General features: G+C 33.4%; 2 protein-coding genes across 2 annotated transcripts; one reads left to right on the forward strand and one right to left on the reverse strand.

Annotated features, from left to right (window-relative positions):
• The first annotated feature begins 7940 nt into the window (after window positions 1-7940).
• On the forward strand, window positions 7941-9568 carry LOC107623063 (ribulose bisphosphate carboxylase small subunit, chloroplastic 1). The gene is made up of 3 exons (XM_016325202.3): window positions 7941-8519; window positions 8867-9001; window positions 9142-9568. The coding sequence occupies exons 1-3, from the start codon at window positions 8340-8342 to the stop codon at window positions 9370-9372; spliced, it is 546 nt and encodes a 181-aa protein (XP_016180688.1). The 5' UTR covers window positions 7941-8339; the 3' UTR covers window positions 9373-9568.
• A 7526-nt stretch (window positions 9569-17094) lies between these two features.
• LOC107623099 (ribulose bisphosphate carboxylase small subunit, chloroplastic 1) lies at window positions 17095-19356 on the reverse strand. Its single transcript, XM_016325246.3, has 3 exons — window positions 18280-19356; window positions 17636-17770; window positions 17095-17495 (listed from the first exon to the last, which is right to left on the reverse strand). Exons 1-3 carry the CDS (start codon window positions 18457-18459, stop codon window positions 17265-17267), a joined length of 546 nt encoding a protein of 181 aa, XP_016180732.1. The 5' UTR covers window positions 18460-19356; the 3' UTR covers window positions 17095-17264.
• Between the last annotated feature and the right edge of the window lie 307 nt (window positions 19357-19663).

Consider the following 19663-nt stretch of genomic DNA (forward strand, 5'->3'; position numbering starts at 1 on the left):
TTGTGAATTAACAAAAATACACCCAAAAGAACAGTGCTTTTACACCTATATTCTATAAAACTATACACCCAAAGAGTTATCCCCCGCTGCTGGTACCCTGAACTGATAATTCATAACGTGTCCTTGATATTGGCTGGAAATTGAATGCACCGCTGATGCAGCATCAAACAGGTTTATCTTAATATAACACTCACACATTAGCTAAACTATTAACGAGAAAAATAAACTCAATCGCCACAAATTTAAGGAACATTACTTTTACCTCGCTTAAAACTTTCGTCTTCTTCTTCTTTGTGGCATTTGCAATCTGTTTCTCCAACTTTGAACCTAGCCTATTTTTTGGACGTCCTCTTGTTCGAATCCTTGGCGGGCTTTGAAGCTCGTTAACGGATTCCAAGTTGGCGTCTTCGTGGGATAAAGAAGATGTCCCCTTTCTTTTGGCTTTTAATGATTCCATCTCGGCCATGACGTTATCGTACGCACGGTGCAGAATTGCAGTCAGCTCCTCCGATTCGGAGGCAAATTCGCAAATATTTTGCGAACGAAAAACCAATTGGTCGAACCTCTTGCTTCTTGGCTCCATTAGTGGCTCGTCGTGGCTGCTCTTGATGTGTGTGTGTCGCCTCTTTACCTTCTTGCTCCATCGTTCCAGTATATATCTAGGGGACACTTGGCTTACTTGTTCGAAGCTTAACACGCTTAGTGCGTGACGGCACAGTATCCCTCTCGACTCGAATAATAAGCATTGGCATTTTACCTCGGCTGCAACTGAGTCGTAAGTAACCACGAACTTGTTGAATATTGAGCTGAAAACTTGTTCTCCGACTTCGTATACTGAATAGCCTAGAGCGGAATTCCTTAATCTGGTGATGCAATTCGCCTTTCCTCTGAATTGCGCTTGGACTTCCCTAAACTTTGCATGAGTGTACGCATCTTGAAACTGAGCTTCAATGGAGGATTTGGTTGCACACGGTATGACCGTATGAAAATCTGCAGCATCTAATTCTCTCTCTGCTTGCTCCCTGCTTCCGAGGCAATTATCGTATTGTTTGACGAACTGAATAAGCGAGCTGTTCCGAGTGATATACTTGTTAAAAAATGAATGCATACTCTCGCTCCTTTGTGTGCTTCTCATCCCTGCCCAGCAGTGGTGATCCAGATAGATAGGAACCCATATGTGACGGTCTTCGTACAGATCTGCATAATACACCCAAACACAGACTGTAAATACACCTGAAAGAACATGCAATATACACCTCTGCTGCAGATTTTAAAAAGACATTACCTGAAAGCCACTTTTTGTCCGCAAGACCAAAATTCAGCAGAAAATCGTTCCAATTCCTATCGAATGAGTCTTTGCTATGAGAGTTCCAAACAACTTGGCTCATTTCTTGTTCAATATCGGCATGTCCCTTGTACCCGTTTAATTTGCTTGGAATCTTCTTCATGATGTGCCAAATACACCAACGGTGAACTGTTGTTGGCATACAGGCCTCTAAAGCCCTTTTCATTGATGCGCACTGATCGGTGAGAAACCCTTTCGGAGTGTTTCCTCCCATGCAACGAAGCCAGCATTGAAATAACCATTTGAATGATTCAATTTCTTCGTTCTTCATCAAAGAGCATCCGAGAAGTGTTGACTGACCGTGGTGATTCACCCCGACAAAAGAACCACAGACCAAATTATACCTGAAACAAATGACCATGGTCCAGAATGCAAAATCATTAGTTACACCCCAACAAATGCTTCGTATTCACCCAATGAAACAGCCAATATACACCTCTGCTGCGGATTCATAAAAATAAATTAATTTAGCATCATAAACAGGGACAGTTTGTTACCTGTTTGTATTGTAGGTGGTGTCGAATGAAATGACGTCTCTGAAATACTCAAAGGCGGCTCTGCTTCTTGCATCGGCCCAAAAAGCCAGCTTAATCGATTGATCCTCCTCGAGTTCGAGCTCAAAAAAGAAATTCGGATTCTTCTCTTTCATTCTTAAGAAATATTTCCCGAATTCCTTTGCATCTTCTTGTTCGGAAACATTCCGCACTTCCCTGGTAATGTAATTCCTCACGTCCTTTTCGATAAAATTTAACTCGCGGTGACCCCCGGCAGCCGCAACAAATGATTGGTAGGTTTTGCTTGGTCTGATACCAGCCTCCTCGTTATTCTCTATCGTACGACGAATGGACATGCTTAGTTCCCTGTGCTGTTTGAGCATCTCTGCTTTACTTGGACAGCAGGGGTGTGAATGATCCAGCACAACCTTTGAAATGATCCAAGCACCGACATCCTTCAATGTGTGTATATAAATTCTTGCAGGACAGTTTAAACCGGCTGTCGGATTGGTCTTCTCGGTCGGAGATATTTTAGATTTCTATTTTCCCTCTCTGCTACATGTAATCAGTTGATTCTTAATCTCGTTTCCCTTCCTATTTGTGCACCGAACTCTTGTAGAGAAACCTGCAGCCTTGGCGTAGTTCCTGTAAAATTTTCCAGCATCTTCAAAGGTGGTAAAGGTCATTCCAACCTTCGGAACAAGCTCGTCATCAACAACCGAGAGAGGCTGCACAATACACCGTGTCAGAAACTGTGAATACACCCGTAGATATGATTCAAATACACCCAATCATGCCTAATATGATACACCCGAACCGCAACAACTCAACTACACAATGACCTTTAAAGCCATAAACTGTAAATACACAGGCTGCAGAATACACCATGTCAAAAACTAAAAACACACCCAATCATGTCTGATATAATACACCTGAACAACAACAACTCAATTAAAATAACAAAAAACCAGTAAAGTATAGATACACCCACACTTCTAGCAAAAATACACCCAAAAAAGACCTGATCTACACCCGAGCGTCTGCTATAAATTCCAGGTAATTAATCACAACTAATACATTGAATCGACAGATTCATGTTAATGTGTTAGTTTCACAGTCAATGTTCAGCAATTTTTCAACTACAGAATGCTATACAAATTACTGAAAGAAAATTCATACTAATCCTATGTAAATCAAACCTCAGGAACTTCGTTAGATTCAAATTCATAATCCACTTTGCCTGGATTCAGCTGACAATCTGAGGTTGAATGATCCATTATCTTCAAAACGAGTTCAAACTTTGATTTCAGAAAACAACAAATCAAAATAGAAAACGAAACTCGAGTTGCAGAGAGAGAAAAAGGTAACGTAAACGAAGAACATACCAGTGAGAAAAGGAGAGGAAAAGAACGATGGAGAAGAAGGAGGGAAGACGCGCAAGAAGAAGAACAACCAAATCTCAAAATAACGAAAACGAAGAAGGAAACAAATATTTTAAATTTGGTAGTTAGATATACGCGGGATCTTATATAGCGCGTGTAATCAACGTATGTGGAGCAGCGCATATTTTAGTTTTATTGTTTAATAAACTTGTAAAGCATACAAGCCCTAATGACTTGTATGCAGAACTTTTCCGTTATTATATTTTTATTAAAATTCATAATTTGTTGTATTAAATATCTGTATATAGAATAAATGATGAATGTGCTACTAAATTTTGATATTGACAAGTATTATATATGAAATAGAATAATACCTTAATTTTTACAACTTAGATTTTGACGTATTTTATCAAATATTATTTATATTTAAAGGTTGATATAGAGATGTTTATCTCTTAACTTTTAAAGACTAAATTAAGTATATTGTCATTATCATAACCTCTCAAAAGTTAATTTTATGGATTCTCCTATGGTAGACATGATCCAGTTCAGTTTGCAAAATTCGGTTCGGATTCAAATATTTAGGAGCTAATTTAATGTATTTTATCGAATTTAAAGATGACACGGATCTTAAACATAGATCCAACCATCCTTTAGGATCAAGTTCGGGTCAAAATAAATCCGACTTTACCTGACTCATTTACATATTAAGAGAACTAAAAAACATATACATATTTTAAATTAATTTTAATATTATATATATTAATTATAAATTTATTACTTTATTTTTAATTACACTTATTAAATTAGAAAATAGATCAAAGAAGCATCAAATTAGAATTTATGGACAAATTCAAATTCAAATATGGATATCAATCTCAAAAACAAATTTTTTCTTTATAAATAAGTGTATCATAAATAAGTTTCTTTATAAATTATTGTTAAAATTTTAAAGATCCGATTTTCACCCGATTTAGACCCGATATAATTATGACCCGAAAATATTTAGATTTCATCAGATTTAGGATCAGGTTATAATATAAAAAATATACTTTATATATATTTCGAGTCAGATCTAAGTCAGAACAAATCTAGTTTCACCCGATTTATGTACACCCCAAAATTCCCCTACAAGAAAACTGAGAAAACTTAATAGGTGGTGGCAAAGATCCAATGGTATGGGATTTGGAGCTACACACAAACAATTTTTACTTTTTCGATGAATTAACTCCATGCTAGTCTTTTTTTTTTTTTTTGATAAAATATTTTTTTTTAATTTGTCAAAATATTTAAAAATATTTTTAAATTTTATTAAATTTGTCTAACAATAATATATAATAATTATGTATGATTTGTTTATATTAAAGATTATTTTTATAAAATTATTGTTGAATTAGTAATAAATTTTATAAAAATTTCGCTGTTAATTAAGAATATGTAAAAAATTTTTGAGATAAAATTAAAAAAATATATAATTTAAAAATATTTTAAAAATTTTGATAAATTTCAGAAACAATTTTTTATTTTTATTTTTCTTTTTTTAGTGTAAATTATTTCAAGCATCGTTGGTTACATTGAACATGGCCATATTATTTCTTCAAGCTAGTTAGGCTCTCCAAACTTGATGGGGTCCAGGTTTACAAATCGAATATAACCATGAATTTAACTATTTCTGTAAACATGGTTGTTGAAAATAAACTATAACAATTTATGTCTCAACATACGCTTCATAAATCATAAGAAGTGGATATAGAAGTGAATGACCGTAAATTTATGTGGTTTAGAGGTCAATTGTGCAATCAAATTAATAAAATATTGGTGAGTTTGATTTTATTGTTATTATTTAGAGCACTTGGTTGAAAAAGAATAACAAAATTGTCAAGAATCAAGAATCAGGTGTTGGAGGAGTAATTAACAGGTCGATTAAGAGTTACAAAGAGTATAGTGATATTTAATTTTTTGGGTTGTTAATGACTTTTGTCAAAGATGATTAGAAATTAGTTTATTTTATCTGTTTAGTACTTTTTGTTGAGACGTTGATGCTCCATTTTATTGTGTTGAACTTTTTATTTAAAAAAAAGCCGATTATTGAAATTGTATTTATTTTGATAAAGATTCGTATAGTTGTTTCTATATAAAATTTATAATTAAAAAATATTAAATAATTTAATATATTTAATTAAATTATTATTTAATATTTTTTAATTATTCATAATTCAACTTTTTTTTTGCTGAACCATCAAGAAACCGGTCCAACAACCGATATTAAATTCGGTTCAGCCTTCAATAAAACCACCCAATTTACAAACCGGAAGTAGAAAATTGGATTTTTTTTATTTTTTTGGGGGGGTCAGAGTCAGAGATTAGGGATTTTAATTTGTAACATCATAGATAGATAGCACTTTCAGTATCAGAGTGTGGTTCAAGAACCCTAACTCTAACTAGAAAATTGGATAAAAACCAGATAGACAGAACGGGCCATATTATACTCTTGGATTTTTTATTTCTTTTGTGAAAAAGAGCAAATCCAATAAAAACACGAAAGCCAGCCCAACATACGCTTCATAAATCATAGTTTTATAGTATTCTTTATTAAGTTTTCATAAAAAAACTCAGAACCAGAGTGAAGGTGTGTAGCAGCCAGTGAGGAAGAGACCCAGCCCAGTAGGTTTTTTTTTTTGAAAGCAAATAGCTCAACACAATAGCAGTGGAGCACCAAAGTCACCCAATTCTCAAATTAAACAAACCTAAAAAGTAAAAACGATAACCAAACTAAATTCGTCTCCATGTCATCTCCGTCATAGCCATCAACAACTAAAGGGATCCCCACCGCTCCACTCGTTAGCACTATTTGAAGACATGTTGATAATTTCTTTAACTCCTTTGCTTGTTTGCTTAAAAATTCGTCTATTCCTTTCCAACTATAAGTTCCAGACGATCGCGGAGAAGCACCTCAACCGGTGATTACGCTCTTCCATCCTCCTCGGTTCCTCTGTCCAACTAATAAAGTGTTCTTTCATTGATCCCGGATAAGTCCATCGTGGGCCAAAAGCTAAGATCCAAGCGCTCCACACCTGCCAAGCAAATACACATCCTAGAAACAAGTGATGTACATCTTCCACCTCGTTATTACAAAGAACACAAGTAACATCAGCTTGACTGATGATTCCAAACCGGCTCAACCTGTCCTTTGTATTCACTCTTCCTATTAGAACAAACCAAACAAACAGCTCCACTCTAGGCGGAACTAACCCCTTCCAAATAGTCCTGGTGAAGCTGTAGCTAGTTACCTCCTCTGGGATCAGTTCCTCCTGCATCACCTGCACAAATGAGTTAATTGTAAAAATATCTCGCCTATCATATTTCTACACCAGCCCAGTAGGTTCTGGTAGGTATGGTTTGTGGTGGGCCTTGGCCCAGTTTCCTAGCTCATAGGCAAAACCAATTCTTTTTTTTTTAAATCATTGAAATATATTAAAAATATTTACAAAATATTTATAAACATCTATATGATATAATATGATAAGAATATAATTTAAGCATTTGTGTTTATGTTTTGTGTGTTTATTTTATGATTTTATAATTTTTTTTTGACTGAGTTTTTTATTTTTTTTAATCAATATCCTGATTTCATATCTCATTTGATATTTAAAACATTAATAATTAGAGAATAAAAGATAAAAATATAAAATATTAAACTTGAATAAATTCAATTTTCATTAATTTACCATCTAAACGTTAAAATTGATTTCCAAATCAATTCAATTCAATTCTCATTTTATATCTTTTATCCCAAATATAATATTATATTTAAAATTAAAGTAATTTCAATTGAGGAAATATTTTTTTCATGTTTTCAAACCTTTTCAGAAATTTTTTGTTGTTTTAATCTTGCACACATTATTTTGTCTGTTAAACTATTAAGGGTGTGTTTGGCAAACGCGTTATAAGAGAAGAAGCACGTTTAGCCTTCTTGAAAGTTTCAATTTTTTGTTTGGCAAACTTTTCACCAACGGACTTTTAACCATCAATATTCCATCTTTATTTATCTTTTACCAACTTTATCCTTTATATATATTATTATATTATTTAATATTTATAAAATTCTTATTATTTTTGCTTACATAAACTCTTTTTTTCTATTATTTATTTTTTTTATTTTTTATTAATTATTTATTTGATATTATATATTTTTATAATTGTAATTTTTTGTATTATTTTTATTATTTTTTTATAATATGATTTATTGATTCTATTAGGTAAAGTAAATTAAACAAAAAATTAATTGTAAATAATAATAATAATAAATTATAGCATATTAAAAAAGAGTATTAAGAGTACTAAAAATATACTATATAAAAAATATCATAAAAATTTTTTTGATTTATTTCAATTACTACCAAGATAAATATTTAATTTTTTTTATTATTCTTAGTACTTTCTAAAATTTATATTTTGTTAGTTTTAATTAAAAATGTATTTTACCAATTTTTATATATTATTTTTATTTTAGTGTATAAATATTAATTTTATTATAGAATTAATTAATAAGATCTATTCAAATATCTAAATTAAAATAATAAAATAATATACAAAAATTTACCTAAAAATTACGAAAGTCTTCCCCTTTCAAATTACACCGTTACATATAGCAAAGGGACAAAAGGCGATAAGCAAACCCATACATGAGAAATGGTGGTCACATATTCACAGTTGATCAATTATGCTTGAGGCCAAACATGGAATGGGGCTACAGCTTCAAGCTTGTGTGGAAATGACTCAAACAAAAGAAAAGAGAAAAAATATCAATTCCACTGCTATCACACATTTACGTTCTTCCAGGAAATAAAAAGGATAAGATTATGGTCTCTTCCTCCACGTGGCACTCCCACAGTGGTTGCTAACGATAAGGCTAGCATTCAAATTTTTTCCACTCTCGTGTGGCTAATATCCCATAATGCTATCACTCACCCAATCCAATGGCTCAAATTCTCCACCAACCAATCCCTTCTACTTGAGGCCATTGGATTTCAATCCATCCCACTGTACCATTATATAAACAGAGTTAGAGAGGCAGCTTTTCATTTCAAGCAAGTTAGAAAAACAAAAGAGGAAAACATGGCTTCCTCCATGATCTCCGCCCCTGCTTTCACCGCGGTTAACCGTGCCTCACCGGCACAGGCTAACATGGTGGCTCCATTCAGTGGCCTGAAATCCTTGGGTGGCTTCCCGGTCACCAGAAAGACCAACGACATCACCTCCGTCGCTAACAACGGTGGAAGAGTCCAATGCATGCAGGTAACAACATATCATAACATAACAACCACTTGCAATGAATATTAATAGAAAGTCTCAGAGCTCATCACTTTTATTAAATCTAGTCAACATTTAACTATTAAGAAAAAGAGTGCTTAGCTAATGAGTTATAATTTAAATGATATAGTCTTTTCGTACTCAAATTAAGAGGTTGCGATTAAGAGGTTGCGGGTTCGAGTTTTCTATCTTTGGTAGAAAAAAAAAAGTGTTTAACCCTATATTATTAGATATAATTTTACATCATTAAAAATATTAATAATGACTAATTAATAGTTATAAATCACAAAATGTGTTAGTATCTAACACTACTGGAAGAATGATTGTATCAGGTATGGCCACCACTTGGGAAGAAGAAGTTCGAGACTCTTTCATACTTGCCAGACCTGAACGAAGAGCAATTGAGAAAGGAAGTAGACTACCTTCTAAGGAAGGGATGGGTTCCGTGCTTGGAATTCGAAGTCGGGGTCAGTTAGTTACATATTTTAACGGCTCTTTCTTGTAAACTAACTAACTAACTAACACGAATGTTGCGTGTTGGTGGTTAGTTACATATTTGAACGGCTATTTGTTGTTTGGTAACCTACTAACAAACTGTTGTGTGCAGTACGGATTTCCATACCGTGAGAACCACAGGTCACCGGGATACTATGACGGAAGGTACTGGACAATGTGGAAGCTTCCCATGTTTGGATGCACCGACTCAGGTCAGGTCATCAAGGAACTTCAGGAGGCTAAGGCTGCATACCCCAAGGCATTCGTCCGTATCATCGGTTTCGACAACGTTCGCCAAGTGCAGTGCATCAGCTTCATCGCTTACAAGCCCGAGGGCTACTAAATCTTATAAAACCAACGAATCATTCGTAGACTTCTCTTTTGTGTGTACTCAAACCATTGTAACAGCCTTTTTTTTACTTGTTCTTTATTTTTCGCTTTTGTGCGATTTCATCCTAAGTATTTTTGGTTTCTGTTTTCGGATTACCATATAAAAGGATGAGAACTGTTGAATAATAAACTATTATCTTTTGTGAAAATTCGGCTGCTATTATATTGGATTTGTTATGTAGACAATAACTTTTGTGAATAGTATGAACAATGGACTCTAGAATTGGCTCAATAAAATTAAAAAATACTTCACTTATTTAATTATAAATAGGAATAACCAGTAAAGTGAGTCATTGGATGAAAGTTCACACCATTAAAACCATCATTGATGGCTATTTGATGGTTACAAATCACAAAAGTTACTGGCCCCTAGCATTCCTCGAACATCTGGTATATTCATTATTTACATTGTTTAATATTCTTCTTGTCTATCTATACTTTTTCATTAACTTCAAGCGAAATTGATAATTGACGGTTGTCAAATAATTTAACAGATTTAATTTCGTTGTCAAATGATTTGACAAATTTAATTAAGTTATCATCTAAGGACGTTCATCTAAATGTACCTCAAATTTCAATTTTTTTAATAATAAAAGTGATTATTATATTTAGATAATTTAGTTACAACTCTATAAAGTTAATACAATTATAATTGCTTGAATAATAAAATATAATATAAAATATAAATTTAATTATCTAACCAAATTAAAGAAAACAATTTAAATATATTAAAAACGTACTAATTATATATTCTCTAACACCAAGGATCCTTTGTTGTCGAAAATGAAATCTACACTGAATTGAAGTCAGATAATGTTATTGCTAGATAAGTGATGGATCACACAAAGGAAAAATTGATGTATATAATAAGTACAGTTCATATTCTTTGGTCCCCTCCCTCCAGTAAAATGATGATTCTGAAAGCAAATTGTTTCAAAATATGAATCGCAATGGAAGAATATAATGTTGCCAGCTGATCTTCCAAAAAAAAATAAAACAATTAATATGAGTTGCTTAATTCTTGGTATCTCAATCTCAAGATACTGTATATAATCTATTGGAGCAACTAGAAATGCTTTAACAATCTTCAATTTGCATATCCTTGATGGGACAATTTCTCAAGAATCTTTCAGGGAAAAAATTAAACATTATTCTTAAAACACAAATGAGTGTTACATGCAATAAGTTTTTCGGGCCACATATGGTTTACATAATGATTTTACATTTCTGACAAGTTTACACTAAAAATTTTGATTTGAAATGTTTTTTCATTAAAAGATTAAAAAATATCAAAGCATTATCTATGATTATTTGAAGAATATTTTATTTTTATTTTTCATTAACAAAGTAGGGTATTATTCTACAGCAATGAGATGGCATTATTAGATAATAGCTAGTACAATTTTTCTTATGTACTAACTAATTATTATTATTATGAGCGGCTATATATCCAAGTCTTTTTGGCAATTAATTCCAATTAAATTGGTTTAAATTCAACAAAAATCAATTTTATTAGTGAAGCATATACATAAATATTTTGCGTTTTTCTCCTCTTCCTATTTCTTCTTCTACTTCTTCGTGTTTTTCCTCTTACTTCGCATTTTTCTTTCATTCTTCTTCGTGTTCCTTTTCCTTCTTTTTGCGTTCTTTTTTCTTGGTTTTATTCTTTTTAAGAGAGTAAATCAAGAAGAATTTTGAGAAAATGAAATAAGAAGGAAAATGTGAAGAAAAAAAAAGATGAAAAAAAGAAGACAAAGCGAAAAATAAGAAGAAAAAATTCAAGTGAAACAAAACTAAATGAACTTAAATTAAATTAAAAAATGAATCGAAATTTTTTAAGGAATAAATACTTAACTGCAACATCAAGTAAACCTCAGTTAATTCACAAATGAACTGAAATTAGTTCAAATTTGAACAAAAACTAAGTAAACAACCACACATAAACAAGTTCAGCAAATTCAAGCGAAACAAAACTAAATGAACCTAAATTAAATCAAGAAATGAAGTGAAATTTCTTAAGAAATAAAAAATTTAGTCAATACTTAATAGCAGCATCAAATGAACCTCAGTTAATTCATAGATGAACCGAAATTAGTTTAGATTTGAACAAAAACTAACTAAACAATCACACATAAACAAGTTCAGCAAATTTAAGTGAGACGAAACTAAATAAACCTAAATTAAATTAAGAAATTAACCTAAATTTCTTAAAGAATAAAAAAATTGGTCAATACTTAACCGCAGCATCAAGTGAACCTCAATTAATTCACAAATGAACTAAAATTAGTTCAGATTTAAGCAAGCAGTAAAAAAAACTCAATCATCAATAAAAACACATTGAATTCATTTCTAGATCCAAATGAATTTCAAATAAACTAAGAAATGAAACGAAATTATTTAATAATGACACAAGAAAAAATCAGTACCAATAAAAATATTAGCAAAATATTGGTGTTGTTAGTGATGATGATAACAAAAATTGAGAAGAAAGAGGAGGAAGAGAAAAAGAAGCAACAACAATGAATGTGTGCATAAATTTAAAATATTTTGTTAAACTTGATTAGTGTTATGACTTAAATATAAAGATTTATTCTATTATTATTAATCATGGGTCCGATGTTTTGAATATCTCAGATCAAATTAAATAAATAAATAAACAATAATAAAAGTTGTGAATAAAAATAACTTATATTGCATTAATATCGTAATTGGACCAGGACCTTTAGATAGCTACACTTGTGGACAATGCTAACTTAAGATAAAGAAACAGATAACAATAAGTTTCACCTCCTTTACCAATACCACATCATATATGTTTATGAAACATTGACATAATACGATTGATGGAGTAGTGCCGTATGAGACAGCATGTAATCTTGATATTAAAATGGGAAATTTCGAAGGACTCACATGATGATGCACTTTGCTTTCATCGCTATATTGATCGAGCATTCTTGTGGTGAAGATCGTAGGAAAATTAATAGTACATTCATTTCAAGCAAAATAAAAAATATAATAGTGCAAAAGTTATAAAAACAAAATAGAAATTGGAAAAGCAAAATCTTATCAAAACTAAAGCTAATTAATCTAAAAGAAGTAAAGAACTAATTCTAATTGTATTAATTGTATCACCAAAATTATATACATATACTAAAATTAATTACTAAAATCAGATAGCATATATTTATATATAAATATTATTATTTAACTTATTTTTAACATTTATTTTATTTTTAAAGTAAAAGACAAATAGGTCCCTAATCTTTTAAAATGATGACATTTTCGTCTCTCAAGATTGGAAAATACATTTCGATTCCTCACGTTTTAAAACGCGTGACAATTAGATCCCTTCCTTGAGTTGGGCTTCAAAACGGCAACGGAATATGCTGACCTGGAAGGGTAGACTGTTAAGTGTCCGTTTTAGTTGCTGATATGGATGGAGAACAAATTTTTAATGGACAAATTAGTCCTTGATGCTTAACATCTTGCCTCTGCCATGCGAGTTTCTGCTCAAAGACCCTCCCACTCTCCTCATTTTGATTATTCTGAAACTTGTTCATAGCTTGCTCCTATTGATTCAAAACCTCCTGAAGGTTGTGGTAGGCTTAGAGAAGGGGGGTTGAATCTATGCCTTCCTTTTTAGTTGCAGTTATTACCCTTTTAAAACAAATTAGCAAATCTGATTCTGTTTGAACTCAACAGCGGAAATTTATGAGACAATTTATTTTTGTCTCATGAATGTCAGAAAACAGAACACAGCAGAGAGAAGAAGAACTAACACCAGCAAGTATCCTGGTTCGGTTGCCTTGTACTATGCAACCTACATCCAGTCTCCTCCACAACTATGGAAGAATTTCACTATAGTCAACAGTATCACATACACCAATAACACAGGATTGACCCAATCTTTTCTCACTCAAGTTCTAACCTAACTTGACATTGGCTATGCTAATACTTAAGTATACCTCTTAGTGCTAACCCAACTAAGAAAGGGATACCTTTCAGGTACAAGATACAAGTCACTTAACCAACCTAAAGAAATCAGAAAATAACTCTAGGCTTTTCTCTCAAGTGTATCTCTCAACCTTTTTCCACTCATGGCTTTTTCTCAAGCTTTCTCACAATGCCTTTTCTCTCAAGAAATTACAGAAAGATAAGCTTAGAAAAGTACATTACAATCAGTAAAACATGAAGGAGATTGACTTCATCAACAGCCTCTTTGCTATGCGAAAAACCAGATTAGCAAGCCTCTGATTCAGTTCTTCATACTGGCGGAATGCACCTTTGATTAGGTTACACTGTCCAGTTAGTTGAACTTCTTCAAAGAGCTCTCTCAGAACAATAACCTCTATTCACTGGTTTTCTCTCCTTGCTTCTGAAAGAACATCAAGCTCCTTTTTATCTTCATGCATGTTCCTTGGTTCTTTATTCAAGGTCAACACCTTGAGCCTTGAGCTTCACCAACCCACAAGCTTACTTTTTCTTGTTTAATATCAAAGAGGAACCTTTGCTTCTGACTTTTCAACTTGACCGAAAGCCATGAAGAAGTAACCGGAATTGTTTTCCAATGGTCAACCAAATCTGAACCATAGAGATGCAACTTGGTCCCCAAGTTTTGATTAAGTCCGTAGATACACAGCAGAATGGGGCAGAAAATAACTTTCCCTTCAAAGCCATTTTCGGATAGAGCAGAGAGTAGGGAAGAAAGGGTGAAGATCTGATGCATGCAAGATGATATGGATTACCTTTCTTAAGCTTGATTTAGCTTGGGATTTCTGTTTTAGCTTCTGTGCTTCAAGCTTCAACTCTCTCTCTCTTGCTTCTTTGGTTAATGGCTTATGGAAGAAGCTTTTCTTCTCTTTCTCTTTCTTGCTTTTTCTGAAATCTTGATGTGACTTGATTAGAAGGAAGAAGAACGTTGCTTTTGGTTAAGCAGGAGAGAGGGAATTTCAATTCTGAAATCAGTTCGGGCTTGGATCGGGTATTAGTATGCATGGCCCGATTTAATTTCTTTGGTTTCTTCCTTTGCTTTTGCTTGGGCTCTTTATTTTGCTTTCAGCCCAATATTCTTTGCTGAATGCCTTTTATTCCATTTGGGCTATTAACATTTGGCCTGCAACAATAAACAATTAGTTAATAGGTAGATATAATTAATCAACACTAATTATTTATTTTGCTCAAAAATAATGTTTGTCATCATTAATTAATTTAGTTAATTTCTTAACTCAACACCTCCATTTCACTATATAAATTCTTAGTGTTACTAACATACTTATCCATCTTCCTCACCATACCTTCCATATGCTTAACTAAGAACCCTAATTCATTGACATCTATAACCCCACTCACAATGTCACTATACACATGCTCAAATCCCTGCAATGCAGGAACAGAATACTTCTTCCCTAACCATATTTATGTAAGACTATATATATAAATACTAGCACTAAAATGAAGGCCTAAATTTGAGAGTTTTAAACTAATTCTAATCCTAACACATACAGTAATACCTGAAAGGCTTTTTCAAGAGAAGCAGCAACCTTATGCGTGTATGTATCACCTGTGCAATACCATAAAAAATTGCATTCCAAGAATTAAGTCACTATTTTCTAGGAGCACAAATGTTGGAGATCATTCGATATATCAAAAACATCATCCAAATGTTTGAAATTGACCTTAAAATATACACATAAACACACTAAATTGGGACCACTAAATACACAAATTGTTAATTTGCCGTCATCTTCTTGGTCTGGTTGAAGTGGTATATCCGACATGGCACATACATATAAGACAACCAACTGAGAAGAAGCCGACATCAAGCTAACCAATATCCTTTTTCGGAGCTTGGTCGAACAAGAACCTTGAGGTAGCCATGTCACCAGCCTTTGCATAGCCATCAATTATGATCGTGAAAGAAGCAACACTCTTTTCCGGCATAGCATCAAGCACTACCCTAGCTTTGCCCAAATCCCCCACCTACACAAAATCTCATATCATCGCATTCCATGATGCTACATTCCTCTGAGGCATTTCATCAAACAGCCTCTTTGCCTCCACCATATCCCCAACCTTCACATAGCCAACCACCATAGCCGTCTATGAAACTACATTCTTCTCAGACATTCCATCAAACACCTTGCGAGCGTCACCAATCTTTCCACATTTTTCATACATATCAACCAAACAGGTTCCGACAAACATATCACCTTCAACCCCCACACCTCAACAACGAGCCATGGAGCAATTTTCTTTCGCAGTATCTGCACATGCTTGGATAGGCCTTAATCACAGAAGAGTAAGTGTACTTATTGGGAAGAGATCCATGTGCCTTCATGCGAATAAAAGCAGAGAGGGCGTCGAAAAAGTAACTTCCTTTGGTGTGGGCTCCGATGAGGGAGTTCCAGAAAAAAGGGAAAGGACCAAGGACGCGGTCAAAGACGGAGGTGTAATATGAAGCAGTGGCGGCAAAGGAGGCGGAAAGGAAAATGAAGCGGGAGATGATGAGGTGATCTTGCTCTAGAACTCGTTGGATGATGGAAGCGTGGACTTGGTAGAGGTGATGAATAGTCTTGCAGGCCTTAAGAAGGGTGACGCGACGGAGAAGAAGAGTGTCGAAATATTGAATTCATCGGAAGAACGGCGTCCTTTTGGCCTTAAGGGACGAATTTGTCCATTAATAATTTGTCCCAATCCACTTCAGCAAGTGTAACGGGCATGTCATTCTCTACCCTTCCATGTCAGCTGGCTCCGATGCCTTTTTTGCCCAAAATAGACGAGGGGTATAATTGTCGGCCGTTTTAAAACGTGAGGGATCGAAATATGTTTTCCAATCTTGAGGGACGAAAATGTTCTCGTCTTAAAAGTTAGGAACCTGTTTGTTTTTTATTCTTATTTTTAATATATATTTTATATTATTAATTAATTTTAATAACTGGTTTTAATCTATATCTATCATAATTATTGCATCACGAACTCTTTTATCCCTAAGTTATAGGCTTGGATAATAAAATTTAAAATTTTGCAGTCTATATAATATAAAAGTTAACTCAATTTTAATGCACATTTTTCTCAATTTAAATAAAAAAAATAAGTAAATTACATGATAAATAGAAAAAAAAATGATATTAATACAACCTTAAAACTGAAAAATAAATAAATATAAAAATATATATTTTATCACTATCACCCTTATCCTAATTCCCAAATCATTTCTCTTTAGTCTTTACAGATTCTGTATTGCACATTTGCACTATACTCAATGTTTTTACAGGTACTACTAGTAAGTACCACAACATTTAAATATAACGTGTTCTCTCTCATCTCTGAGTTCCTCACCTTTCTCACCTTCATAACAGAATCCTCAATATAATCATGGAAGCATGCGAAATACATAATGCGTGTCCTTTATATAATTTTCCATTTTCAAAACATTACATGTTTTCTTCATAAGACACACACACTACTATCAATCTTAGGATTGTTATCTATTTCTTTATCTAAAGTTAGCATTGTCCACAAATGTAGCTATCCAAAGGGTCCAGTCACAACTCACAACATTAACGCCAACAATACAAAACCAAAAAGGCGTTGCAACGTATAGCATATGCTTTATTTTATGTTTATTCCGTAATATAACCATAAATGGAAAGAAATGCAACAAGCTCAAAGGATCTTAAAAAAAACAGTTTATTATTCCACAACGGAAATCAAAGTGCAGAGGATGAAATATCAAAAAGAGAAAAAAAATAGAAAAGAAAGCAGAAGCAGAGTTGTTACAAACGGTTAAGCACAAAGCCACCAACAAAAGAGAGATCTAGGAATGATTCGTTCGTTTTATAAGATTTAGTAGCCCTCTGGCTTGTAAGCGATGAAGCTGATGCACTGCACTTGGCGAACGTTGTCGAAACCGATGATACGGACGAATGCCTTGGGGTATGCAGCCTTAGCCTCCTGAAGTTCCTTGATGACCTGACCTGAGTCGGTGCATCCAAACATGGGAAGCTTCCACATTGTCCAGTACCTTCCGTCATAGTATCCCGGTGACCTGTGGTTCTCACGGTATGGAAATCCGTACTGCACACAACAGTTTGTTAGTAGGTTACCAAACAACAAATAGCCGTTCAAATATGTAACTAACCACCAACACGCAACATTCGTGTTAGTTAGTTAGTTAGTTTACAAGAAAGAGCCGTTAAAATATGTAACTAACTGACCCCGACTTCGAATTCCAAGCACGGAACCCATCCCTTCCTTAGAAGGTAGTCTACTTCCTTTCTCAATTGCTCTTCGTTCAGGTCTGGCAAGTATGAAAGAGTCTCGAACTTCTTCTTCCCAAGTGGTGGCCATACCTGGTACAATCATTCATCCATTCATTAACATTCCACTAGTATTAGGTGCCAGCACATTTTGTGATTTGTAATTATTAATTAGTCATTATTAGTATTTTTAACGGTACGAGATTATATCTAATAATATAGGATTAGACACTTTTTTTTAATGGTTAAATGTTGGCTAAATTTTAATGAAAGTATTCACCTCTAAAACTTTCTCATTAGGAAAAGTATAGGGTACCAATATACTATCTGCCAACTTATTATCAACAATAATTAATTATTATATTTTAAACACATGTATAAGGAGATATATCCAAAAAATATATATATAAAGACACTTTCATTAGACACAGTTATAAACAAGACATTTTTGTTAGACACATCTACAAAGACACTTTTATTAAACAAAATCATAAACAAGAGTTGGGAGAAGTTGGCAGAAATATTGTTGGTAATGTAGCGGGATTGTTCTCATTAACATTCATTGCAAGTGGATGTGTTGTTATGTTATGTTAGGTTGTTACCTGCATGCATTGGACTCTTCCGCCGTTGTTAGCGACGGAGGTGATGTCGTTGGTCTTTCTGGTGACTGGGAAGCCACCCAAGGATTTCAGGCCACTGAATGGAGCCACCATGTTAGCCTGTGCCGGGGAGGCACGGTTAACGGTGGTGAAAGCAGGGGCGGAGATCATGGAGGAAGCCATGTTTTCTTCTCCCTAGCTTCTTCTGCTAAGGAGTTATATATATTATATAGGTGTTTCTTTCTTATTTGCTTGATCTGCCAAGCTTCTTCTCAAACTTGGTTTATATAATGGTGTTGGGGCTTGTAATCCAATGGCCTAAAAAGTTGAGGTGATTGGTTGGTGCAGAATTCTTTGATAGTTATCTATTCTATCTTGGCTTGCAGTCACAAAATGGAATACAAACAACCAAAACATATCATGGTTGTGTTATGGCAATGAATTGTTTTGGCTTCACATAAAATTGTTTTACACACAGTGGACCGCACAATTTACAAACAATTATCCTGCCCAAAAATGAAAATCTGTAAACAATTTTTCGTATGGATTTTGAATTTTATAGAATTTTCTTAATTAAAAGAAAACAAATTAAAATAAAAAAAGATTAAGGAAAAAAAAAAGACAATCTACCATCATAGACAAGTAATTTGTTTTCATTTTAAAATATAATGATTCAATTAACTCGACACAACTGTTAAGAAATATTGAGTCTCTTGATTTTTTAGATATGATATTGGTGGTTACAAAATATACAATAGGAAGAAAGAAGATTTGTTCGATTCCCGTGAGAGCTTCCATATTCGAACTCAGGCTATGTTTAGTTTAATCTTAATTAACTCCTAATCCCAGAAGAAATACAAATTAAACAATAAGGAGAAGAGAACTACAAGTCTTTACAATTGAATAGTGATATAAGCATGTGTCTTTCAACTTCTTCATATCCATTTCAGTCCCATAAGTATTTATCACGATCTCACTAGGTCCTGTACTCCTGTGAACCTAGAAATAACATGGATATGCAAAACTACAGAGGTGAGAATTCATAGAAACAAATGTCTTTTAGAATCACTTGTAATTAGTATGTGTATATGAGATTGTAGGCTCTAAACAAAAGGGAGTTAGCTTAGTTGGTTTATACTATAGTTAGCTCCCTAGACTTTTTTCTTTCATATAACTTATCACTTCCTTAATCCGTAATTAACTCTCACTCTCAAACTTCTCAATCTCTCCTCATATATTCACAACACAAACATATTCTCTCAATACTCTCTTCCCCACATTCTCTCTTTCTCCATCCCTCATCAACCTAACACCATTCACCTCCCTCTTCATTTCTCTTCTCACTTTAAGCTCCATACTAGAATAGAAGGGAGTAAAACTGATTTGG

Source organism: Arachis ipaensis, chromosome B10 (assembly GCF_059453495.1).
Source record: "Arachis ipaensis isolate K30076 ecotype BB chromosome B10, ASM5945349v1, whole genome shotgun sequence".
NCBI classification, from domain to species: domain Eukaryota; kingdom Viridiplantae; phylum Streptophyta; class Magnoliopsida; order Fabales; family Fabaceae; genus Arachis; species Arachis ipaensis.

Bases quoted from the DNA above. Each gene is read 5' to 3' on its own strand.
- LOC107623063 (XM_016325202.3), top strand. From the start codon at position 8,340: ATGGCTTCCTCCATGATCTCCGCCCCTGCTTTCACCGCGGTTAACCGT. The intron at 8,520-8,866 runs GTAACAACATAT...TGATTGTATCAG, and splicing joins GAAGAGTCCAATGCATGCAG to GTATGGCCACCACTTGGGAA. The intron at 9,002-9,141 runs GTCAGTTAGTTA...TGTTGTGTGCAG, and splicing joins GCTTGGAATTCGAAGTCGGG to TACGGATTTCCATACCGTGA.
- LOC107623099 (XM_016325246.3), bottom strand. From the start codon at position 18,459: ATGGCTTCCTCCATGATCTCCGCCCCTGCTTTCACCACCGTTAACCGT. The intron at 17,771-18,279 runs GTAACAACCTAA...TGATTGTACCAG, and splicing joins GAAGAGTCCAATGCATGCAG to GTATGGCCACCACTTGGGAA. The intron at 17,496-17,635 runs GTCAGTTAGTTA...TGTTGTGTGCAG, and splicing joins GCTTGGAATTCGAAGTCGGG to TACGGATTTCCATACCGTGA.